Here is a 27,162-nt window from a genome sequence, read left to right as displayed (position 1 = left end):
GGGACCAGCCCCTCTACTATTTTCCACGTTGGGACCAGCCCCTCTACTATTTTCCACATTGGGACCAGCCCCACTACTATTTTCCACGTGTAAATTATTATGTATCTCTCCCGCCTGTGCTCAAGAGAATACAGATTTAGGCAATTTTAATCGTTCCCAATAGTTTAGATGTTTTACTGAGTGGACTCTGGTAGTATCAACTGGATTCACATATCCAATCCTATGAGGTATGAGGATTTCCTCATGAGAAATCCTCAATCCAATCCAATCCTCATCTTGGCATCCCCAGATGACAATCACTGCGGGAAACAGGTTGCGAGGCCTCGTTAGGTGAGCATTGTGAGCGCCGGACCTCAGTGGCGGACACAGGCGCCTCTCTTCACTCTCGTTGACAACATCAACAAAAAACGAAAAAATACAAAGATTTTTTTTTAGCGTTGTGTGGGTCATGTCGTGTGACGCCAGGCTGCTACTGGTGTGACGCCAGGCTGCTACTGGTGTGACGCCAGGCCCCCTCTCGTGTGACGCCAGGCTGCTACTGGTGTGACGCCAGGCTGCTACTGGTGTGACGCCAGGCTGCTACTGGTGTGACGCCAGGCTGCTACTGGTGTGACGCCAGGCCCCCTCTCGTGTGACGCCAGGCTGCTACTGGTGTGACGCCAGGCCCCCTCTCGTGTGACGCCAGGCTGCTACTGGTGTGACGCCAGGCTGCTACTGGTGTGACGCCAGGCCCCCTCTCGTGTGACGCCAGGCTGCTACTGGTGTGACGCCAGGCCCCCTCTCGTGTGACGCCAGGCCCCCTCTCGTGTGACGCCAGGCTGCTACTGGTGAGACGCCAGGCCCCCTCTCGTGTGACGCCAGGCCCCCTCTCGTGTGACGCCAGGCTGCTACTGGTGTGACGCCAGGCCCCCTCTCGTGTGACGCCAGGCTGCTACTGGTGTGACGCCAGGCTCCTACTGGTGTGACGTCAGGCCCCTTCTCGTGTGACGCCAGGCTGCTACTGGTGTGACGCCAGGCTGCTACTGGTGTGACGCCAGGCCCCCTCTCGTGTGACGCCAGGCTGCTACTGGTGTGACGCCAGGCCCCCTCTCGTGTGACGCCAGGCTGCTACTGGTGTGACGCCAGGCTGCTACTGGTGTGACGCCAGGCTGCTACTGGTGTGACGCCAGGCCCCCTCTCGTGTGACGCCAGGCTGCTACTGGTGTGACGTCAGGCCCCTTCTCGTGTGACGCCAGGCTGCTACTGGTGTGACGCCAGGCTGCTACTGGTGTGACGCCAGGCCCCCTCTCGTGTGACGCCAGGCTGCTACTGGTGTGACGCCAGGCTGCTACTGGTGTGACGTCAGGCCCCCTCTCGTGTGACGCCAGGCTGCTACTGGTGTGACGCCAGGCCCCCTCTCGTGTGACGCCAGGCTGCTACTGGTGTGACGCCAGGCCCCCTCTCGTGTGACGCCAGGCTGCTACTGGTGTGACGCCAGGCTGCTACTGGTGTGACGCCAGGCTGCTACTGGTGTGACGCCAGGCTGCTACTGGTGTGACACCAGGCTGCTACTGGTGTGACGTCAGGCCCCTTCTCGTGTGACGCCAGGCTGCTACTGGTGTGACGCCAGGCTGCTACTGGTGTGACGCCAGGCTGCTACTGGTGTGACGCCAGGCCCCCTCTCGTGTGACGCCAGGCTGCTACTGGTGTGACGCCAGGCCCCCTCTCGTGTGACGCCAGGCTGCTACTGGTGTGACACCAGGCTGCTACTGGTGTGACACCAGGCTGCTACTGGTGTGACACCAGGCTGCTACTGGTGTGACACCAGGCTGCTACTGGTGTGACACCAGGCTGCTACTGGTGTGACACCAGGCTGCTACTGGTGTGACACCAGGCTGCTACTGGTGTGACGCCAGGCCCCCTCTCGTGTGACGCCAGGCTGCTACTGGTGTGACGCCAGGCAGGGGTGGCGACACGTAGTGCAAGGGTGATCTTGGGGTGGAGTGATGACAGGCATGTAAAGAGGCAGGGAGGTAGGGAGTGTTTGAGGGAGGGAGGGAGGGAAAGCCACTAACTGATGGCGTTTATTTTGCTTTATCTTCAAAAAGCAAAATGGGTGTTATGACGGAGGGAGAGATAAAGCGAGGAGGTAAACCTGGGGAGGAAGGGAAGAGAATGGAGAAAATAAAGAGAGGGAGGGAATGGAGTGGAATTAGCAGAAAGCGCCAAGCCATTACGAATATATAGCACTAGGAAGGAATCAGGATAAGGATTTGGGATGGGACGGGAGTGGGGGAAGGAATAGTGCCCAACCACCTGGACGGTCAGGGATTGAACGCCGACCTGCATGAAGCGCGACCGTCGCTCTACCGTCCAGCCCAAGTGGTTGGACGGTAGAGCACTTGGAACACTCATAATTAGCCAGAGTGCCGTGTCGTGTAGGGATGCCCGAACACAGCCACAGCGGCATGTGTGGTATGCCGGCACCACCCCCAGGAAACATCACTTCAAATTACTTCGTGTACAAACTGCAGCTGATCAAAGTATACCGTATAGACTGGTGCATCTACTGCAGCTGGTCGTATTATATGGTATGGCCTGCTGTACAAACTGCAGCTAGTCTGATTGAATGAACATAAGTCAGCCAGGGATGAGAGGAGGGAATATCATTCGGAATTTGGGGCAGGAGCCTTATAATTTTCTTGTAAGAAAGTTAAAAAAAAATCCAACGTGCACTTCAACACCCCTCGAGAGCAACCACAAAAAGTTGCTCCAAGACTGTCGTCTTTAAGACCTCTCAGATGAGGCGTGGAAGCATCCGGGTACACGCACAGTCATGTTTCTCAGATGCCCCTGGTGAGAGAGAGAGAGAGAGAGAGAGAGAGAGAGAGAGAGAGAGAGACAGAGAGAGAGACAGACAGACAGAGACAGACAGAGACAGACAGACAGACAGACAGACAGACAGACAGACAGACAGACAGACAGACAGACAGACAGAGAGAGAGACAGAGAGACAGAGAGACAGAGACAGAGACAGAGACATCCTAGTCCACCACCAGACTCCGTTTCTGAAGCCGGATTCGAACTAAATCCTGTTCTGGCTAGACAAACATTAAGCCCTTTCGGAAGAGTTTTGTCCATATGCAAAAAAGTGTGTGCGTCGCCAGGCGGTGGGAGTGTCGGGCTTCGACGAGTCTCGAATTTTTAATCTCTACGAAAGACTGAATTCACACTGCGTTGTGCTGACCTTTTAAGGTGTGAAGCTTTTAACAGTATTGAATTTATACTCTTTTTGCTTAGCAGAGAAAACACGCGAGTTATGCCTCTGAATATAGGCTTACATCCGTTTTCTTTAGAGGACGGCAGCTGTCAACATTCTTTTCAACTCTGCTTCACCACATTGCTACCCTTGTGGGAGGTGACCCCTGGTCCACCACCCCTCTGGGAGGTGACCCCTGGTTCACCACCCCTCTGGGAGGTGGCCCCCTGGTCCACCACCCCTCTGGGAGGTGGCCCCCTGGTCCACCACCCCTCTGGGAGGTGGCCCCCTGGTCCACCACCCCTCTGGGAGGTGACCCCTGGTCCACCACCCCTCTGGGAGGTGGCCCCCTGGTCCACCACCCCTCTGGGAGGTGACCCCTGGTCCACCACCCCTCTGGGAGGTGGCCCCCTGGTCCACCACCCCTCTGGGAGGTGACCCCTGGTCCACCACCCCTCTGGGAGGTGGCCCCTGGTCCACCACCCCTCTGGGAGGTGACCCCTGGTCCACCACCCCTCTGGGAGGTGACCCCTGGTCCACCACCCCTCTGGGAGGTGGCCCCCTGGTCCACCACCCCTCTGGGAGGTGGCCCCCTGGTCCACCACCCCTCTGGGAGGTGGCCCCCTGGTCCACCACCCCTGTGGGAGGTGGCCCCCTGGTCCACCACCCCTCTGGGAGGTGACCCCTGGTCCACCACCCCTCTGGGAGGTGGCCCCCTGGTCCACCACCCCTCTGGGAGGTGACCCCCTGGTCCACCACCCCCTCTGGGAGGTGACCCCCTGGTCCACCACCCCTCTGGGAGGTGGCCCCCTGGTCCACCACCCCTCTGGGAGGTGACCCCTGGTCCACCACCCCTCTGGGAGGTGACCCCTGGTCCACCACCCCCTCTGGGAGGTGACCCCCTGGTCCACCACCCCTCTGGGAGGTGACCCCTGGTCCACCACCCCTCTGGGAGGTGACCCCTGGTCCACCACCCCTCTGGGAGGTGACCCCTGGTCCACCACCCCTCTGGGAGGTGGCCCCCTGGTCCACCACCCCTCTGGGAGGTGACCCCTGGTTCACCACCCCTCTGGGAGGTGACCCTTGGTCCACTACTCCCAGAAGAGTGATCCATCTCTCTCCCTCAAGAAATTTACGCAATACCTACAATGCATTTCCCATCATTCAACCTATCGCTAGATTTTCACCTGCATACCATCCCTCCACCCCCCCCCTTCCATCGCCTCAGGGACCATGGGGGTCCCGGGGGGCCTTCAGTGGTGTCCTCAGACCGTCTCATGAGTAATGAGGGGAGGACGAGGTGGTAATGCCCCGCCTGAGTGACGGGAGATGAATGGGCCAACCCTCACCTGTCGGAAGAGGGCTTCATGGGGCCATATCCCGCCTGTACCTCCTATGAAACCCATCCTCAAATATATGAATTGGCGCTTTGAATACACAATGGGCCTGTGTGCTCTGAACCTAAGGGTTTGTTCCCTCTGAACCTTCCCGGTCTTGTTCCCTCTGAACCTTCCTGGTCTTGTTCCCTCTGAACCTTCCCGGTCTTGTTCCCTCTGAACCTTCTGGTCTTGTTCCCTCTGAACCTTCCCGGTCTTGTTCCCTCTGAACCTTCCCGGTCTTGTTCCCTCTGAACCTTCCCGGTCTTGTTCCCTCTGAACCTTCCCGGTCTTGTTCCCTCTGAACCTTCCCGGTCTTGTTCCCTCTGAACCTTCCCGGTCTTGTTCCCTCTGAACCTTCCCGGTCTTGTTCCCTCTGAACCTTCCTGGTCTTGTTCCCTCTGAACCTTCCTGGTCTTGTTCCCTCTGAACCTTCCCGGTCTTGTTCCCTCTGAACCTTCCTGGTCTTGTTCCCTCTGAACCTTCCCGGTCTTGTTCCCTCTGAACCTTCCGGGTCTTGTTCCCTCTGAACCTTCACGGTCTTGTTCCCTCTGAACCTTCTGGTCTTGTTCCCTCTGAACCTTCTGGTCTTGTTCCCTCTGAACCTTCCTGGTCTTGTTCGGAGACCAATATGGGAAGGAATCCCTTATTGGTCTCCGAATGCATGATAGAATTGATGAGTTAGCCAAGACTTGTGCTCATAAGGAGGGAATTGATTACCACCCCCACCTAGTAACCAGTCCTCCCACATATCCCCCCCCCCTCCCTGACCGCCCTCTCCCCCCTCTCAGCTGCCCTTCTCCCTTCAACATAGCCCCCCCCCCACTCCCTGCTGGTGTTGGGGGGTCATTTGGGGAGCGATAACAGGCGGGCCGTCAGTTGTGAGTGATGGGGGGAGGGTGTCATTAGGGCCTCTGGACACCTCTCACACACCCACCTGTCTAATCTGGTCCCCGCTATGTGTACCGTTCTCAGGTGTGGTGAGGGGCAGGAGGAGGGGGCGGGTGTGGGGTGCGTGGTGGAGGCGAGAGGGGCGTGGGTGTGTGGGGGCTCAGGAGGGGGGGTTAGGGAGGGGTGTAAGACAAACAATCACCGCCCACAACCTGTAAACACTCGCTAAACACAAACAGGACACCCAAGATGAACAACACAGTTCCCCATTCAACATCCGGTAAATTGTGGATGATGTTAAAGATTCGCTACCTGGAACAAAGTTCCAAGTAGCACGGGCTATGGTGAGCCCGTAGTGCCTTTGAAAATTGTGGAGAGGTCCGATTCCTGTCCGTCCTCTCGCCGTTGCCACAACGGACTCTAAACCGTTACCTTACGATGATTTTGGGGCTCAACGTTCCTGCGGCCCGGTCCCTGACCAGGTCTCCTGGTTGCTAGGCTGGTCAACCAGGCTGTTGGACGCGGCTGCTCGCAGCTGGACGTATGAATGACAGCCTGGTTGATCAGGTATCCTTTGGAGGTGTTTGTCAAGTTCTCTCTTGAACACTGAGACGAGTCGGCCAGTTATGTCCCTTATGTGTAGTGGAAGAGTGTTGAACAGTCTCGGGCCTCTGATGTTGATAGTTCTCTCTTGAGCACTGAGACGAGTCGGCCAGTTATGTCCCTTATGTGTAGTGGAAGAGTGTTGAACAGTCTCGGGCCTCTGATGTTGATAGTTCTCTCTTGAACACTGAGACGAGTCGGCCAGTTATGTCCCTTATATGTAGTGGAAGCGTGTTGAACAGTCTCGGGCCTCTGATGTTGATAGTTCTCTCTCAGAGTACCTGTTGCACCTCTGCTCTTCAACGGGGGTATTCTGCACATCCTGCCATGCCTCCTGGTCTCATGTGATGTTATTTCTGTGTGCAGGTTTGGGACCAGCCCCACTACTATTTTCCACGTGTAAATTATTATGTATCTCTCCCGCCTGCGCTCAAGAGAATATACATTTAGGCATATTAGTCCGTCCCAATAGTTTACATGTTTTACTGAGTGGATTCTAGCAGTAAAGGATCTCTGCGCGCTCTCCAGGTCAGCATACTAAAACGCGCGAGTCTAACCGAGCCGAAAGGGACTCCTGGTTCAACCTTGACGCCCTCCCCGCCTGGGAGTCTCCGGTTCACGTTTTGCTATGCGATTTTGGAATTGTTACTGCCGCTTGGCATTTTTCTTCAACGGTCCGGTTGTACAACGCCTGGCGCACATATCACCTTGGGTCACAAGATTGTCGATAGATTTTTTTCGCGTGTTCTGGTTGGTTCTCCCGGCGGGGTGACGGTGTCCGGCGCCGGCTTGGCCGAGCGGTGCCCGGGAGTTGGCGGGCTCCAGGTGTGCCCTCAGCCGTGGTGGGCGGCTGGCTTCTGCTCTGCCGGTGACCACTGGATGACTTTTGCGTTTTAGTTGAGGGTCGAGATTTTTGTTTTGCTACCTGGTGTTGTCTGTGCGGGGCGGGGCCGGTGCTCGTCACCCTGCGGGACTCCTGGGACTCCCCAATCATCTGCCTGTCTGCGTCTCTTTGCCGCGCGGCATAGTGACGCAGTGATTGGCGTCACTCGTTTCGCGATTAGGCTTGGCGATTCACCCTTTCCAGGCTTCGCGATTAACCATTCACGGGTACGCCGGGGCGCATCCGATCCCACGATCGTCGTTGCCATTAAATCAACAACAACAACATAACCGAACCGAACAGAACCGAACGAAATCCAAACAGACAAATAACGTGGTGCTTTCCCTATGCGTGAGACGGTTCGGTTCACATCACATATTGGCGGATTTTGCAGTCAATATGTGACGTGTTATTTGAGAGGCTGCCAACACCTGCTCTCTGTATTTCGTCTCGCTGAAAACAAGGTCAACTGTACATAATAACTCCAGAATGAACCAGTGTTCACTAAACAGGAGAGTAGGAGGACAGACAGGTAGAAGGAGGGGGCGAGTGGAGGGATTGACAGACGGAGGGATAGACTGATGGAGGGATGGACAGGCTAATGATGGAAATAACCAACAACCCTCAATCATATCTACCTACTTCTCTAATCCTTTCTACCCTGTTCACCCACTTCCCTCCCTCCCTCCCAGCGAAGGCTTGGACACTTTCGAGTTTGACAGTAAATAGTTTGGCAGTTTGACAGTAAAATATGACAGTAAACTTTCAGTTTACTGTCATATTTTCTGACGTTCCAAATATTTCCCCGTCAACATTTTTGGTGGTGAGTGGCGAGCTGTCAGGTAGACAGGAGTAGCAGTAAGGTGTGAGAGGGTGGGGGGAGAGGCACTGTAGGCGCCTGTCACAATACCAACAATCACTCGCATCAAAATTACAACTTTTTATTGTTATTATTATTACTTGTTGTCGAATTTCTGACAAGGGGGAAAAATAATGTTGAAGTGTGAGCAGTTCTTAAGGAGGAAGTTTGCACAGTTGCATGGTGTGCAGTCATTGCAATATAATATAAGGAATTATAATTATAATATAACTATATAATAATAAGGCATATTAGGAATAATTAGGCATAATAAGGAATAATAAAGCATATTAGGAATAATAGGGTATAATAGGGGCAATAGTAATTACAATATAAGTCCTTATATTCCAATATAAGGAATGGAAAGTATGAAATAGTGAACTTACCTGAGGGCCACCAACTCTTCATTGGTCTTAACGGGGACAGGAAGCCTGCGGCTTGTTGAATGTTCCCCCTCCCCCCTCCCTCGCTCATTGTTCTTGAGGATTCTTGTCCAGCTGGATTTTGAAATGGAGACGAAGTGAAGGAACGTTGCACTTAACTGCTTGTTTAAGGAAGAAACAAGATGGCGCTTGGGACCAGAGTCATCTTCCTCTCCTTGACTTTGTGTATCGCCTTACTTACTGACCTTAAGATAATTTATTTCATGTTTATTCTTGTGTTAATGGTGCAAGCACTCCTCCCCCCCCCTCCCCAGGTCCCACCAACTCAACCTCATCTCTCGTAGGCCTACTCAAAACTTCAGGCCGCCTACAACAGAAAATGGGATACACCAACTGCCTAAAGCCACATACAACAGAAAATGGGATGTACCAACACCATATTTTTAATTTTTTGGGGGGTGGGGGGGGGGGGGGTGGGGAGTAAAGAGGAAGGAGAGGCATAGGGGAAGGGAAGTATAGAAGTGGGAAATACAGTGAGAGGTATGAAAGCAGGCGGGCGGGCTGTCCGCCTTGCTGACACGATGTGGGGTGTTGGCAGCTAAGCTAAGCTGGCTCCCTCTTGTCAGGGAGCTGTGAGTGTGTGAGAGGTTCTTCACATGTTTCACCATATATGGATGTCTATAGATGAATACTGTGTAGCATTCATATATACACATTCCCTGATGCTTCCACACATGTTATGCTTAAGGCTCTTTATTTTATTATTATTATTTATTGATATATATATATATATATATATATATATATATATATATATATATATATATATATATATATATATATATATGTCGTACCTAGTAGCCAGAACGCACTTCTCAGCCTACTATGCAAGGCCTGATTTGCCTAATATGCCAAGTTTTCTTGAATTAATATATTTTCTCTAATTTTTTTCTTATGAAATGATAAAGCTACCCATTTCATTATGTATGAGGTCATTTTTTTTTTATTGGAGTTAAAATTAACGTAGATATATGACCAAACCTAACCAACCCTACCTAACCTAACCTAACCTATCTTTATAGGTTAGGTTCGGTTTGGTAGCAGAAAAAGTTAGGTTAGGTTAGGTAGGTTAGGTAGTCGAAAAAACATTAATTCATGAAAACTTGGCTTATTAGGCAAATCGTGCCTTGCATAGTAGGCTGAGAAGTGAGTTCTGGCTTCTAGGTACGACATATATATATATATATATATATATATATATATATATATATATATATATATATATATATATATATATATATATATATATATATATATATATATACCACAGGGTATACACTCTCCCTCCTTCCTCCCTCTCTCCCTCCCTCTCTCCCTCCCCCTGTGTGTACTACCATCTAACCATCTCCTTCTCTCCCGCTTCTCAGGTGGAGGCCAGGATGCTCAAGTGGACTTTGAAGAACGCCACCGACGCCCCGACGCCGCCGCCCCCTGACGTCCGCTACGAGGTGCAGGCGGCCGAGGTCAACCTTAACCTCAAGGACTCCAACACCTGCTGGCTCGAGACCCAGGTGACCTGACCCTCTCTTTGGTGATACTTGAAGTGTTCCTACTGGTCAGTAGAACACGTGTTGGTGCTCTATTGGTCTGGATTACCAGCGTTTATTTTGGTATAAATGGCAAAATAAATGTTTATTTTGCCATTTATATGGCAAAATAAACTTTATTATTTTCGTTTATTAAACGTTTATTATTTTCAAAATAAATGGCAGCGTTTATTTTGCCATTTATATGGCAAAATAAACTTTATTATTTTCGTTTATTAAACGTTTATTATTTTCAAAATAAATGGCAGCGTTTATTTTGCCATTTATATGGCAAAATAAAGGCGATGAATTTATTCATGTAGCCGGTCGGCCGAGCGGACAGCACGCGGGACTTGTGATCCTGTGGTCCTGGGTTTGATCCCAGGCGCCTAAGAGAAACAATGGGCCGAGTTTCTTTCACCCTATGCCCCTGTTACCTAGCAGTAAAATAGGTACCTGGGTGTTAGTCAGCTGTCACGGGCTGTTTTCTGGGGGTGGGGGCCTGGTCGAGGACCGGGCCGCGGGGACACTAAAAGCCCCGAAATCATCTCAAGATAATCTCAAGATAATGTAGGCGATGAATTTATTCATGTAGGCGATGAATTTATTCATATAGGCGATGAATTTATTCATATAGGCGATGAATTTATTCATACGGGCGATGAATTTATTCATGTAGGCGATGAATTTATTCATGTAGGCGATGAATTTATTAATGTAGGCGATGAATTTATTCATATAGGCGATGAATTTATTCATGTAGGCGATGAATTTATTCATGTAGGCGATGAATTTATTCATGTAGGCGATGAATTTATTCATATAAGCGATGAATTTTTTATTTTTTTTAGGTGGGGAATTGATGTTTTGCATAAATTGATTTATTTAATCCTATAAATTAATTTATTTAGCCGTTTAAATTTGATTTATTTGTATTATTGTGTTGTATAAATATAATTTTACCCAGTTGTATAAATTTATTTATTTAGGTGTATAAATAAATAAGTATACTGGGAGTATATACGCCTATATACTCCCTCCAGCCTGGCCTCAGGCCGGGCTCGGGGAGTAGAACAACTCTCGAAATTCTCTGCAGGTATGTTCCAGGTATAAATGAATTAAACTGTATAAATTAATTCGTTTACTTATGTATCTCCCGGAATGGACAACTTGTTTTAAAATAAGAATGAAGGTAATTGTAGAAGGCCTATTGGCCTATACGTGGCAGCTCTTATTTATATCCATACAAACTCATTCATATATGTGTCTAACCTACGCTTGAAACAATCATGGGATCTTACGTCGATTATGTTACGCGGTAATTGGTTCCTCAAATCGGCGACTCTGTTACCGAACCAGTATTTACCCAGGTCTTTCCTAAACCAGTATTTACCCAGGTCTTTCCTAAATCTAAACTTATGCAGCTGGTTTTACTTCTGTTGTTACTAAATATTGTTCCTACACTTTAAGTATTTTTGACTTCGAGATTTGCCTAAAGTGAACCTTGCATGGAGGTGTCCGTAGAGTTTTATATCATGAAAATCATAGAGTGCTAAGTCCCACACTGTTCAATGTTCTGATGCACAAATTAACAATTGATATTCCCACACTACCTGACGAAGCCGTCATTTGTTATGCCGATGATATATGCATTGTTGCAAATTCCCAAACTAGACTGCAAGCTCTACTCGATTCATTCGCTGCTAAAAGCATTGAATGTGGTCTTGTTATCTCTATAACTAAATCCAGAGTTCTCCATCCCAAAGAGAAAACTCATGTCCCTATAGCTTTCAAGGTCAACAACCAGAACATTGAAACGTGTGGGCAGCACAAATACCTTGGAGTTGGTATTAACAGTGACATTGTAAATGATCTACACCGTAGGTCAAAAGAAAGACTAAAACCATTGAGAACACTTACTGGTAAGAATATTGGTATCAATATTAAATATGCTAGACTATTCTATATGATGTTCACTTACTGGTAAGAATACTGGTATCAATATTAAATATGCTAGACTATTCTATATGATGTTCGTTAGATCTCTCGTTGATTATAATGCTCTGCACAATTAATTTCCCCTCCTCTGTGTTGGACAAACTTGAAGTAGTACAGAATGAGGCCATGAGGATAATTCTTGGTGCCCCAAGATGCACAAGAATCATCAACATGAGGGAAGAACTGAAGCTTCCAACCATACTAGAGAGAATAATGCAAGTCAACACTACCTTTTGTCTTAAAGTTATGAGAGATCCTACATCTCCTGCATTGCTCAGAGACAAATTATTTAGTGCTGTTAACACCCTTTTGACTGGTGCCGACATACCAACTCACTCCTTTTATGATAATTGGCTGAGAAACAATGCTTACAATCTCATTAAACTTAACATTCCTTTTAAGTGCAATCTACCTGTCTCTGATATTCCTCTTTATCTGTACCCCACCATTCAAGTATCATACACACCTGTCACCAAGAAAGATAATGAGAATCTTGCTCTACTCAAAGCTGTCACTCTTGAAACAATTGCCTCCTCCATCGAGAGTCTAAGATCTCACGAGCACTGTGTCTACACCGACGGCTCAGTCCAGTCTTCTACTGGACGGACTGCAGCGGCATGTTGGTTTTATAGAAATAATATTTGCACAAAGTCTGTCAGTGTCAGGTTAAACAACTGGCTGACCTCCACACAAGCAGAACTAGCAGCATTACATTTAGCAACCAGCACATTAAAAAATATTGGAGGAGGAATAATATTCTGCGATTCAAAGTCTGCTCTTCAAGCAATCGAAAACTTCTCTTGGAAGATCGACACCAAGAACCTCATACTCCCAATTATAAATGACCTAATTGATGCACAGAGTAAAGGGTCTCGAATCTCCTTTGTATGGATACCTTCACACATAAATATAACCCATCATAATGAGACAGACATTGCAGCCAAATTAGCGTGTAACAAGTTTGAAGTTGAATTAGATCTAGGTATCCCCATCTCTGCTGTCAAAACTGTATTGGTCCAAACATTCAGATCTGATAGGAAAGAACTTACTGACTCCCAACGACCTGAAAGTACTAGTATAAAAAGCTATGATTTGTTCAGATCTGAAACCTACATCTATGGACAGCACAAAACGTCCACTAGACTGTGCGACACAGTGGTTGCAAGGATCAGGTTGGGTTACCGTTACCTGTGGCAGGTGGCTGCAGGTGACGGGTCTCCCAATCCTGAGCACTCCAGTTGCAAACTCTGTAAGCAGGAACTACGGCATGATCTCCCGCACTACATCACTGAATGCCCAGTTATTAGACCTTTCAGACCAGTTGGCATGAGGTACCTGGAGCTTTGCAATTACTTTATTCACTCTCGTATTCTTGAAGATATCCTCACAGTATACCCAAAATTTGCCAGTGCAGGCTATTAAACACATGGCTCTGTATGACTAACCATCCTGCGAGATGGGGACTTGTATTACCACTGCTACCTTATTCAATCTTGTGTTGTTGATATCCTCAAAATGCATCCGGAGTCTGCCAGTGCAGACTGCTTATCACATGCCTCTGTATGACTAACCATCCTGTGTGATGGGGATTTTTTAGCATCACCTAGTTAGCTTTTTTGACACACTGTACTCCACTTCATATAGTCTAGGGTAGCTGCACTAATGCAGATGTACCTCATATCTTAATAAAAAAAAAAAAGCATCAGTTTTTAGGTTAGGTCATTCATTTATTATGCACCCCATACCCATCTTGTGGGTGGTAGGGGAAAGGGTTACAGAGGCACATAATGGGCTCAGGGACTGAACTCCACAATTCATTTAGCTAAGCAAGTTACAGTCTTGATGAGCTAGTTACAAAATTCAATATACATCGTCACATCATAGATGGGTTCGAGATCGACCACAAGTACAGTTTCTAAATTAAGCAACTGACATATGTGGAGAGCTAGTGTCACAATTGATATGTTTGTCCTGCACACCGCCCCCATCCAGTGGGCAGTGGTGGATAGGTTACAATCACTCTTAGTTACTACCTACAGTTAGCAAACTGGGGATATTTGGGTAAGATTTCTGGTAGCAGATCATTTTGAATGAAATATTTATACATTGCTGGAATATTGGTTATAGAATCGTCTCTGAATTCACGTATCTTTTCGCACTCCATCACATAGTGACGGAGGGTGTGCGAATAATTTTGTTGACACAGTTTACATTTGGTCAGGTCTACATCAGCAGATAATGAGAATTCCCAGAGATACTTGTAACCGAGTCTTAGCCGAGCAGTAGTAACATCTAGAAGTCTGCTGATTTTATTGGATGATCCATAGATGTGTGGCTCCTCTTGCATGATAGTATGATGATAGATGGAATTACTGGTATCGATTTCACTTTGCCTCAGATCTACAAGATCTTGTTGAAGTTCTCGGTGTACTGCTGCTCTCAGATTGCTCATTGACAATTCAAGGTTACACTCAACGGCTCCTTTAAAGGCAGATTCTTTGGCTAATAGCATCACGTAGCTAGTTTGTTTCTTTACACTGTACTCTGTATGGGGAGCCGGTCGGCCGAGCGGACAGCACGCGGGGCTTGTAATCCTGTGGTCCTGGGTTCGATCCCAGTTGCCGGCGAGAAACAATGGGCAGAGTTTCTTTCACCCTATGCCCCTGTTACCTAGCAGTAGATAGGTACCTGGGTGTTAGTCAGCTGTCATGTGCTGCTTCCTGGGGGTGGAGGCCTGGTCGAGGACCGGGCCGCGGGGACACTAAAGCCCTGAAATCATCTCAAGATAACCTCAAGATAACCTCCCCTTCACATAATCTAGGGTAACTGCACAAATGCAGATATACTTAGATGTGCAGACGTGTTAATAAATAAACAAACAAAAAATAGATGAATAATACAAGATTAGATGAATGAACAGCTAACAGTTGTTACTTAGTCTTTACAGTAATACTCGAGTCACAATCAGGGAACCCGGGTTCGAACTCTCGGCGGGACAGAAATGTATAAGCATGTTTCCCTTCACCTAATGGCTCTGTTCCACCTAATAGTAGATAGGTACGTGTGTGGGACCATGCCAAAGCTCTCAAAATGTACTCTCTGGAAAGAAGACGTGTAAGGTATCAAATAATATAGGCCTATTATATATATATATATATATATATATATATATATATATATATATATATATATATATATAAAAAGTTTGTGAGGGTACCACCTCTGGTGCCAATGTGGGGACCCATAGCCTCGGAGAAGAAATATATATAATATATATATATATATAATATATATATATATAATATATATATATATCCCATGCTCTTTGCTTACCCACATCACCAACTTATTCCCACCGTCAATACCCACACTAGCCCCTCCTCCACACTACTACCACATCCACCTCCACCACTGCCTCTCCCATCCATCACCAACGATCTTATTCGCCACCTCCACGTTCACCCATACCACTTTCATCTCGTCAAACCTAATCACTTCCACCACTGTATTTGTAAAAGGTAGACTTCCAACAGTGGAGAGATTGAGAGAGAGAGAGAGAGAGAGAGAGAGAGAGAGAGAGAGAGAGAGAGAGAGAGAGAGAGAGAGAGAGAGAGAGAAAACGGCATCAATGTCCTACCCTGTGCAAGGGGCGTCACTCTCCTACCCTGTGCAAGGGGGCATCAATGCCCTGCTATATGCCAGGGGTTAATTTGTTTCACTTTTAATGATTTATTCCGTATTTTGAATTTATAAAATTATATATATATTTTTTAACTTGCTGTATTGGAAATTTCAGGTTGGTTGACGCGTGAAATATTACAAAATTATTTGAGTAGCATTAATCAAAATAATTATATATAATATTTTGCGGTACTATTGACCCTGTGATTAACGTCGTTACAGGTCAAAGTCGCCCAAGTCAGAGCCACTTCGAAAGTTGTAGAAAACGGGAATGTTTACGACCGATTGAATGGGAACGCGGACCAGAGGAACGCGGACCAGAGGAACGCGGACCAAAGGAAGGTGAACCAAGGGAACGCGGACCAGAGGAAGATGAGCCACAGGAACGTGGAACAAGGGAAGGAGAACGACTCTATCTTTAAAAGATGGATGTCGTCGTCTCACACCCACGCCGAAGAAGAGAAAAAGAGGAAGCGACAGCACAAGCACACAAGGCAAGTCGTTTTGAGTTTCGTCTCGCTTGGATGTGTGATAATGGTATGATAAGACAGTATACCTTGGAGCTACAAGCACTTTGCCGCAAGAGTCTAACATTTATATGCTGTGCTTACTATATTAACCTGCAATGTTAAATGGGATTCTTGTATTGTGATTTGTGTATTTGTACTCACTGAATTTGTGCGCCATTTGAGGGACTTGAAGTAGTGAGGGACTTGAAGTAGAGAGGGGGTAGAAATAGCCTAAAAATAGCTACTCTATCCCTTTGAGATGGATTTTGTCTTGTCTCAATAATCATACTTGAACTTGAACTTCGTCTCGCTTCTCCGGTAAGTTTCCTTCACGAGTCTTAATAACGACTATAATTACTATTATTGTACAAGTTTCGAATATTAGGTAACCAAAATAGTTTAATCGATAAGGGTATAATCAATTTTATCGACAACGATAATAGTTTTATTATATTAATATGTAATTATTAGAATAATCATAGATTAAAAAAAATTGAAATGACAGTTAATTACTACATAATTTAATACTTCACGAATAATATTATTTAATAACATTATTAAATATTTTATTAGACATTATGTAATGACATAATTTCCATAAATATTTAATGCATTTAAACTGTATAAGAAAATATTCTATACTAGTTAAAGAACAGTATATTATTACTTGTGTCTTCAAGTTTAATCAGGTATTTGTATCTAAGAAAAAGACAGATGTTTAAATTATGCATCAAATCTTAAGAAGGCAAGTTAGCGTATTAAAGTCTTCTCACCACATGCAGGTCGGCGTTCAATCCCCGACCGTCCACAAGTGGTTGGGCAACATTCCTTTCCTTACCCTCCCATCCCAAATCCTTATCCTGACCCCTTTTAAGTGCTATATAGTTGTAATGGCTTGACGCTTTCTCCTGATATTTCCCTACCTTACCAATGATATATCAAGATATTTAATATAGATATTTACATGAACCGAGTCATCCCTAAATACTCGTTTTCTTTAATTCTTTAATAGCATAAAATAGCAGCCTTTATTACTCCCTAATGTGTATGTTGCCCCTGAATAACGTTAGGGATCCCCTGAGTATTATCAGCCTTTAATGTATCCCTCCCCTCCCCCCTAGTTTGTTACCCTTTAGAATTCAGGGGTTCGTATCCCCCTGAGCCGCGACCCAAACAAGGGTCACTTAAGGTCTCTTGTGCCTCCGAGCCTTCCCTTGTACTATTATTGATTCCTGCATAAATTATTTTACTTGTACAATAGCACTGTTGGAGTGAATGCGTAGCCCATTGTCGGTCGCCCTGCTAGGCTCACCGACCAACGTGGGTCGCCCAGCTAGACCCACGACCAGCGTGGGTCGCACAGCTAGTCCCACGACCAGCATTGATCGCCTAGCTAGACCCACGACCAGCGTGGGTGGCCCAGCTAGTCCCACGACCAGCATGGGTCGCACAGCTAGTCCCACGACCAGCATGGGTCGCACAGCTAGTCCCACGACCAGCATGGGTCGCACAGCTAGTCCCACGACCAGCATGGGTCGCACAGCTAGTCCCACGACCAGCGTGGGTCGCCCAGCTAGACCCACGACCAGCGTTGGTCGCCTAGCTAGCCCCGCGACCAGCGTGGGTCGCCCAGCTAGACCCACGACCAGCATTGATCGCCTAGCTAGCTCCACGACCAGCGTGGGTCGCCTAGCTGGCTCCACGACCAGCGTGGGTCGCCTAGCTGGCTCCACGACCAGCGTGGGTCGCCTAGCTTGGTCCACGACCAGCGTGGGTCGCCTAGCTAGCCCCACGACCAGCGTGGGTCGCCTAGCTAGCCCCACGACCAGCATGGGTCGCCTAGCGAGATCCACGACCAGCCTGTGTCGCCTAGCTAGCTCCACGACCAGCCTGGGTCGCCTATCGAGACCCACGACCAGCATGGGTCGCCTAGCTAGCTCCACGACCTGCGTGGGTCGCCTAGCTAGCTCCACGACCTGCGTGGGTCGCCTAGCTAGCCCCACGACCAGAGTGGGTCGCCTAGCTAGCCCCGCGACCAGCGTGGGGCGCCTAGCTAGCCCCGCGACCAGCGTGGGTCGCCCAGCTAGCCCCACGACCAGCGTGGGTCGCCTAGCTAGCCCCGCGACCAGCGTTGGTCGCCTAGCTAGCCCCGCGACCAGCGTTGGTCGCCTAGCTAGCCCCGCGACCAGCGTTGGTCGCCTAGCTAGCCTCGCGACCAGCGTGGGTCGCCTAGCTAGCCCCGCGACCAGCGTTGGTCGCCTAGCTAGCCCCACGACCAGCGTGGGTCGCCTAGCTAGCCCCGCGACCAGCGTTGGTCGCCTAGCTAGCCCCACGACCAGCGTGGGTCGCCCAGCTAGCCCCGCGACCAGCGTTGGTCGCCTAGCTAGCCCCGCGACCAGCGTTGGTCGCACAGCTAGTCCCACGACCAGCGTGGGTCGCACAGCTAGTCCCGCGACCAGCATTGATCGCCTAGCTAGCTCCACGACCAGCGTGGGTCGCCTAGCTGGCTCCACGACCAGCGTGGGTCGCCTAGCTAGCTCCACGACCAGCATGGGTCGCCTAGCTAGCTCCACGACCAGCATGGGTCGCCTAGCTAGCTCCACGACCTGCGTGGGTCGCCTAGCTAGCTCCACGACCTGCGTGGGTCGCCTAGCTAGCCCCGCGACCAGCGTTGGTCGCCTAGCTAGCCCCGCGACCAGCGTTGGTCGCCTAGCTAGCCCCGCGACCAGCGTTGGTCGCCTAGCTAGCCTCGCGACCAGCGTGGGTCGCCTAGCTAGCCCCGCGACCAGCGTGGGTCGCCCAGCTAGCCCCACGACCAGCGTGGGTCGCCCAGCTAGCCCCACGACCAGCGTGGGTCGCCCAGCTAGCCCCACGACCAGCGTGGGTCGCCTAGGGGGTGACATCAATTATAGTATTACATTTCAGTTCTTTTGATAATAAGTCGCGTCAACCCATAACTGATGCTACCCCCCTCACAACTGATGTCAACCCCATAACTCATCAATGACAGTACCCCCATAACGGATGTCACTAATGCTACCCGTCACCTCGCCTCCATAGATGCAACGCCCTGGACCCGCTGCGGCTCTTCTCCGGGGAAGTGACGGACAGTGACACTGGCAGTGTCTACATGCGGCTCGACCACACCCCCGCCGCCCTCCTGCCGCGGCCGCAGGTGCTGGCCACCACGGGCCCCAGCGACCCGCGCCGCAAGCCCCTGGTCGACCTCTCCAACGGGGACTACAGCGACCTCAGGAAGCATCTTCAAGACATCTCCGCTTCACACCGCCATCACCGCCATCACCATCACCCACGGGCGAGGCTGCCGGAGTACCTGCAGCAGTTCGCGCCATCTCATTATTTTCACCATCATCACGACACGGGCCTCCAGGTATGTGTACACGTCCTTGCTATCCCTTTCACGTCCTCGCTATCCTTCACACGCCCTTGCTATCCTTCACACGCCCTTGCTATCCTTCACACGCCCTTGCTATTACTCGCACACTCTTGCTATCCATCACACGCCCTTGCTATCCTTCACACGCCCTTGCTATCCTTCACACGCCCTTGCTATCACTCGCACACTCTTGCTATCCATCACACGCCCTTGCTATCCCTCACACGCCCTTGCTATCCCTCACACGCCCTTGCTATCCCTCACACGCCCTTGCTATCCCTCACACGCTCTTGCTATCCCTCACACGCCCTTGTTATCCCTCGCACACCCTTGTTATCTCTCACACACCTCTTGCTATCCCTCACACGCCCTTGCTATCCCTCGCACACTCTTGCTATCCATTACACGCCCTTGCTATCCCTCACACGCCCTTGCTATCCCTCACACGCCCTTGTTATCTCTCACACACCTCTTGCTATCCCTCACACGCCCTTGCTATCCCTCGCACTCCCTTGTTATCTCTCACACACCTCTTGCTATCCCTCACACGCCCTTGTTACCCCTCGCACACCCTTGCTATCCCTCACACACCCTTGCTATCCCTCACACGCCCTTGCTATCCCTCACACGCCCTTGCTATCCCTCACACGCCCTTGCTATCCCTCGCACACCCCTGATATCCCTCACACACCCTTGCTATCCCTCACACGACCTCGCTATCCCTCACACGCTCTCGCTATACCTCACACGCTCTCGCTATACCTTCATATGCCCCTGCTATCCCTCACACACCCTCGCTATCCCTCACACACCCTCGCTATCCCTCACACACCCTCGCTATCCCTCACACACCCTCGCTATCCCTCACAGACCCTCGCTATCCCTCACACACCCTCGCTATCCCTTCCATGCTCTCGCTATCCCTCACACACCCTTGCTATCCTTCACACACCCTTGCTATCCTTCACACACCCTTGCTATTCCTCACACGCCCTCGCTATCCCTCACACGCCCTCGCTATCCCTAACACACCCTCGCTATCCCTCACACACCCTCGCTATCCCTCACACACCCTCGCTATCCCTCACAGACCCTCGCTATCCCTCACACACCCTCGCTATCCCTTCCATGCTCTCGCTATCCCTCACACACCCTTGCTATCCTTCACACACCCTTGCTATCCCTCACACGCCCATGCTATCCTTCACACGCCCTCGCTGTCTCTCACACACACCCTTGCTATCCCTCACACACCCTTGCTATCCCTCACACACCCTTGCTATCCCTCACACACCCTTGCTATCCCTCACACACCCTTGCTATCCCTCACACACACCCTTGCTATCCCTCACACGCCCTTGCTATCCCTCACACACCCTTGCTATCCCTCACACACACCCTTGCTATCCCTCACACACCCTTGCTATCCCTCACACACCCTTGCTATCCCTCACACACACCCTTGCTATCCCTCACACACCCTTGCTATCCCTCACACACCCTTGCTATCCCTCACACACACCCTTGCTATCCCTCACACACCCTTTACTCTCCCTCACACGCCCCTTACTATCCCTTACACACCCTTGCTATCCCGCACACACCCTTGCTATCTCTCACACACCCTTACTATCCTTCACACGCCCTTGCTATCTCTATCGCACCCTTGCTATCCCTCACACACTCTTGCTATCCCTCACACACCCTTGCTATCCCTCACACGCCCTCGCTATACCTCACACGCCCTTGCTATCCCTCACACGCCCTCGCTATCTCTCTCACACCCTCGCTATCCCTCACACACCCTCGCTATCCCTCACACACACTCGCTATCCCTCACACACCTTCGCTATCCCTCACATACCCTCGCTATCCCTCACACGCCCTCGCTATATCTCACACGCCCTCGCTATCCCTCACACACCCTCGCTATCCCTCACACGCCCTCGCTATCCCTCACACGCCCTCGCTATCCCTTCCATGCTCCAGCTATACCACACACGCCCTTGTTATCCCTCACACACCCTTGCTCTCCCTCACACGCCCTTGCTATCCCTCACACGCCCTTGCTATCCTTCACACGCCCTTGTTATCCCTCACACGCCCTTGCTATTCCTCACACACCCTTGCTCTCCCTCACACGCCCTTGCTATCCTTCACACACCCTCACTATCCCTCAGACGCCCTTGCTATCCCTCACACACCCTCGCTATCCCTCACACACCCTCGCTATCCCTCACACACCCTCGCTATCCCTCACACACCCTTGCTATCCCTCACATGCCCTTGCTATCCCTCACACACCCTTGCTATCCCTCACACGCCCTTGCTATCCCTCACACGCCCTTCATATCCCGCACTTCACCTCATATGGTGTGTTGCAGCCCCCATCAGATTATGGGAAGTCTGTGAACATTCTCAATGTTTTTTGGGGGGGAATTAATGTGTATCTTTTGCATGCTGGTTCGTTGCAGAGTACAGTAGGGGGAGCCGGAAGCTGTCGCCTGGAGCCCCTAGGAGCCTCAGCCTCGCAAGCCGACCTCAAACTCGACTGCAGACGCCACTCAAGGTCTTCCTCAAGGTCCGTAATTTATTTCGCTAGTTAAATTACTGATATCTTAGGGGTTGCTGATTGATATAAGCAAATTACTCTACCGTGTGACAGTTAGACGTGGGTTCGCTGGATTAGACTTGGGATCGCTGGATTCTGTTAGGCATCGGGTGGGTGAGTTTGGGTGAATTTACATATAGCAGCCGCCTCGTATGGGTCAATAAGACTTCTAAAGGTTCCAATATTTGTGTTCTAATGTTCATTATATATTATCGGAGTACTGTAAGAGATGGCTTAACTGTTTTAGGTCGCGTTCATCTTCCGCATCTCGGTCGCGGCCGCTAGCGGCAGAAAATTCGAGTCTCTTGGCCAACACCACAGTCACCAGCTGCTCCAGCAGCAGCAGAGGCGCTGCCGAGGGGCAGAGTCAGTCCATGTTGCAGGAGGGTCGAGGGGGGAGAGCCCCACACGCCTTCAAACGTCACTCAATCGCCGACGTGCCAACGGAGGCGTCTTTCCGTGGCGTGTGGGAGACGCAGAAGGAAAGACGAGGGCGATCTTGCAGTCGTGAGAGAGGCGAGAGTTCACGCAACAAGTCAATATTATCCAGATTGAGCAGAGACAAGAGAAAAGAGTCCAGAGTAGAGGAGCGAGAGGAGAGGAGCGGTAGGGGAAGAGAAGGTCGAAGAGCAAGTAGAGAAAGGTCAAGAGAGGAACCCATATATGAGAAAGTTGGCAACGGTGACACCTCGAGTGCCAACACCACCAGCTCGAGCGTGTCCTCCAAGAGAAGCAAGGCCACCTCCGGATCAAGTATCAACTCCAGGAAAAGTCTAAACTCTTACGACAATGCTATTTACATGTCAATGAGAGACTTGCGAGCTCAGTGCCAGCAGCCGAAGACCGAACGATGTGTTTACGAGGTGGAACACCTGTACTCGCCTCTACACCCGAGGATATCTCCAGACCTCAGTCAGACACGTGTCCACACCAGGGAACACCTGTACGAAAATATGCTGTATCTCCCGATGACTGACGTCAAGAGCTCTACGAAGAAACCACAAGACCGAAGTCGTCCTCTTCCAGAACCGCCCAGTTTTGACCACCACGACCTCGACGACACCTGTGACTTCACCTCGGAACCGCAAAAGGACATCCACAAACCAGTGGCCATCAAGATCTCCAACGACCTCATAGCACGATTCGGCAAGTCCCCAAACGAGAGGCAGCATCCAATGCCTCACTACGGCCTCTACATCGCCTCCCAGCCATCCAAGATGCCCTGCACTGGTGAAGGCGGCAAGGACAGCGATCCCCATAAGGTCGTGTCAGACGGGAGCCGCGGGAAGGTGTACAGGAGCACGGGACAACACGTTCACATCAACTATTCTCAAGGTCCTTGTGAGCCGTCAGTGGCGCTGCACAGCCTCAGGCCTCCCCCGCCCCCGCCACCCAGGCAGTCGAAGACAAGCCAGTACAACAACTCTTCCAAAACTAGACATAAGCCCAAGGGCCAACCCAAGCCAAAGTCAGATTCACATCTTCCGATTATTTACGAAAATACGCGGCAAGAAGAAGACTTATCGCAGTCCGCAAAAAAGAGGAAATTGCGCCACACTATGGAAATTGAATTCAGCTTCGACGACGAGGATATCACTATCAATAGATGCTCTGGCAATAGATGTGTTTCTGAGACAAGTTCTCGAGGTGGTAACATCTCCAGCAGCGACAACCCTGATAGTGGTGTGTCTGAAGGTATCACAACCCCGTTAATAAGTCCGCTAAGTGCTCCTAGAAGCCCAGAAACGGCGAGAAGCGATAGTCTTTTAGAGGAGTCCTACACCCCATTAAGCTTGGAAGAACTTCATCCATTCAGAGAAAACGGTGGTCTAACACTCGCCAGAGAAAACGGTGATATGAGCAGGAACTCTACTATTTTGTCTGTGTCTCATGACATTACCGATCCTCGTTTTCTTGAGAGTTTCCTCAGAGACAAGCCACATTTACGGAAGAAGTATGAAGGACAATCAAGCATTATAACTGAGGCGTCTGTTGATGACTTCTTTAATTATACAAATACCTTGTCTTTACAACAGACATCTTCAAATATTTCTTTCTCGAACCTAGATAATCTATATCAGAATTATGTAGACTGCATAGAGACTTCAAGAAATAATAGAAATAACGATGTTAGCAAATTGCTGTTATGTGCAGTGGGGAGAAACTTATTTTCCGAATCAAGCCACAAAGTCTCGACACCAAACAGAGACTCAAGCCAACACACTAATTCAATATCTCGTCGCCATTCCTTCGCAGGAGTGGCAGACATTTCCCGTAGGCTGTCTAACATAGGCTTCAGCGACGACACTTCCCTCTGGGGGATGGACGTGTCCAGTAACAGTGAGTCAACGCTCAAGAGATCTAAGTCCCTCCACTGTCTAAGTCCATCGCTAGTCTCCCAGGAGTCAAGCGACGTTCCCTTAATGGACTCTATGGCGAGAATTCTCGAGAATCCTGAGTTATGGCTTCATCCCTGCGACTACAGTGTACTGTTGGCTAACGGTGAACAAATAACAGGTGAACAATCGGAACAGTGGTGGGAGGGTAGGGAGGAGGAGGAGGAGGAGGGAGGTAGGTGGGCAACAAGTGGGTCAGGTGGGGTAGGTGTGGGCCGGCGCGGTCAGCCCGCTCACACGGGATCACTCGCCCTCTCGCCAGCGTCCCACCACCATCTTCGCCAGCCCATTCCAGCCCCACACAGCCCGACCCTCCTCCTCCTCCCCCCTACGTGTAACCCGACCCCAGCGCTTCCGGTAGAGATGAACGGTGGGAAACATGTGGCCGCAGGGCATGCGGGTGCCTGCCATTCAGTGCCTCTCCGGTCGCCATCCTGCGAGGACACACCTCAGTTGGACTCGAGTCCGTGTGGAAGCGAGTGTTGCGCGGACTTGACAGTTCTGCCCGGCGCCTGTGACCTGACGGCGCGACAGAGGCGCCGACAGGAGGAAAGTACCTTCCGCCTCCAGCATATGCTACGGGATTGTGCACAACCACTTCGGGCAAATGATTCGGAGGACTCTGTTAGCGCTGACTGGTCTATGGAAGCGGTCCTGAACGAAGTGTCAACAATAGACCACCAAGACCTGGACGCTGAGATCAGCGACCCACTTGACTTTCCCGACTCTCCCGACTGCCAGGACGTCATCAGCCTCTGCACCCTCGATAGCGACTATGCTGACAGCATCTTCATAAGCCCCAAGTTGTGCCAGAAAATCCAGCAGGTGTCAGAGGAAAAAATGCTCGCCAGACTAAGAAAATCTTTCCGCGGTAAGAAAGACAAACGTTCCGGGAATGAGGTGGATAAACCCAAGACAACAGCTCCTGCGAAAGTTGGCATCCTTATGTTTGTAGACAATCCCATGTATTTGAGCCCCGAAGTGAAGAAAGAAGCAAAGATTGTGAGCGCCCAAAACAATGAAAACAGTGTGTGGTACGTGGGTAACCCCATGTATAACTCCCCAGAACCTAATAAGTTACGAAATGTGAATTATGATATACGACAGAAAGTGCTTTGTGAAAAAGAAAATTTAAGAAACTCGCGCTTAGCTAAAGTGGTCTGTCAGAGCGCCACCAACCGCAAACCCTTGTCTAGCATCTGGCATCAAAGCAATCCTTGTTACGAGTCCCCGGATACTAAGAAACTTGAAGTGAAACTAAGCAACCTCAAGGCCTCGTCTGGCAACCTTGACGACACCTACCTGACGCCAATACCAGTGAAACACCCCAAGAACTTCGTCCCCCGCCCAACCGTTGTCGTACCAGCCAGCCTGGCCGCCGACAAGGACATCCTTGACGCACAAAAGTTCCTTGACCACGAATACTGCACAATCCCCGGTGATGAGTCCGACTCCTGGGTGTCCCAGTCCACCACCTCCAGGAGGAGCGAGTCCCCCAGCGCTCGGAGGTCCCTCGAGTTCGGCGCCAATCAGAGCAAAACTAGAGGAACGAGGCCGCTGAACACGCCCTCGAGGATGTGGCGACAGACAGCCAAGAACCAGCACTCGACGCCCAGGAAGTACCAGGGAACGCTGGAGAAGAACCTGAATTCCGGAGCGCCCCTGGGGACTCGGGGACTCAAGACGCCCCGGACTGTCAAGAGAGGCAAGAAAAGCAAGGACATTTGCCAGGTTAGTTTGTGTGTTACGGTTTTAATATACAATTTGACTAGAATTTAAATTTAAGGAATTCGCAAGAGTTTCACACACACACACACACACACACACACACACACACACACACACACACACACACACACACACACACACACACACACATGTCTCTCACACGTCACATTTTTTGGAAATTTTTGGAAATGTGACACGTGCCATTTTTTAGTGTCAGAGTGATTGACAAATGGAATGCATTAGGGGGTGATGTGGTGGAGGCTGACTCCATACACAGTTTCAAGTGTAGATATGATAGAGTCCAATAGGCTCAGGAACCTGTACACCTGTTGATTGCCGGTTGAGAGGCGGGACCAAAGAGCCAGAGCTCAACCCCCGCAAGCACAACTAGGTGAGTACACACACACATACACAAACGGTGCAGTGGGTGGAACAGGAACAAGGGGACACAGGTGGAAACTGAGTACTCAAATGAGCCACAGAAACATTAGAAATAATTTTTTCAGTGTTAGAGTAGTTAACAAATTGAATGCATTAGGCAGTGATGTGGTGGAGGCTGACTCCATACACAGTTTCAAGTGTAGATATGATAGAGCCCAGTAGGCTCAGGAACCTGTACACCAGTTGATTGACAGTTGAGAGGCGGGACCAAAGAGCCAGAGCTCAACCCCCGCAAGCACAAATAGTTGAGTACATACACACACACTAGTTGATTGACAGTTGAGACAGTTAATATATAATATACAATATATATTATATATTGTATATTATATATTGTATATTACATATTTTATTTATTGTATACTGTATAATATATTGTTTATTTTATATATATATATATATATATATATATATATATATATATAATATATATATATATATATATATATATATATATATATATGTCGTACCTAGTAGCCAGAACGTACTTCTCAGCCTACTATGCAAGGCCCGATTTGCCTAATAAGCCAAGTTTTCATGAATTAATTGTTTTTCGACTACCTAACCTACCTAACCTAACCT

General features: G+C 49.7%; 2 protein-coding genes across 2 annotated transcripts in view; both read left to right on the top strand.

The window, feature by feature from the left end:
• LOC138358755 (mucin-22-like) overlaps positions 1 to 18,941 on the top strand; it is a 96,254-nt gene extending 77,313 nt beyond the window's left edge. The window contains exons 2-4 of the mRNA XM_069316927.1: positions 9,661 to 9,804; positions 15,721 to 15,992; positions 17,291 to 18,941. Of these exons, the coding sequence (XP_069173028.1) occupies positions 9,673 to 9,804; positions 15,721 to 15,992; positions 17,291 to 18,941 (2,055 nt within the window). The 5' untranslated portion in view covers positions 9,661 to 9,672. The remainder of the gene's footprint in view (positions 1 to 9,660; positions 9,805 to 15,720; positions 15,993 to 17,290) is intronic.
• Positions 18,942 to 19,071: 130 nt separating this feature from the next.
• The window catches only part of LOC123769539 (uncharacterized), a 128,219-nt gene continuing 120,128 nt past the window's right edge, over positions 19,072 to 27,162 (top strand). The window contains exons 1-3 of the mRNA XM_069316925.1: positions 19,072 to 19,398; positions 21,879 to 21,985; positions 22,263 to 26,142. Coding sequence (XP_069173026.1) covers positions 19,138 to 19,398; positions 21,879 to 21,985; positions 22,263 to 26,142 — 4,248 coding nt within the window. The 5' untranslated portion in view covers positions 19,072 to 19,137. The remainder of the gene's footprint in view (positions 19,399 to 21,878; positions 21,986 to 22,262; positions 26,143 to 27,162) is intronic.

This window comes from Procambarus clarkii, chromosome 86 (assembly GCF_040958095.1).
Source record: "Procambarus clarkii isolate CNS0578487 chromosome 86, FALCON_Pclarkii_2.0, whole genome shotgun sequence".
In the NCBI taxonomy this organism is placed as follows: domain Eukaryota; kingdom Metazoa; phylum Arthropoda; class Malacostraca; order Decapoda; family Cambaridae; genus Procambarus; species Procambarus clarkii.
The sequence above is the reverse complement of the archived record's forward strand: the minus strand, read 5'-3'. Positions and strand labels throughout refer to the sequence as shown.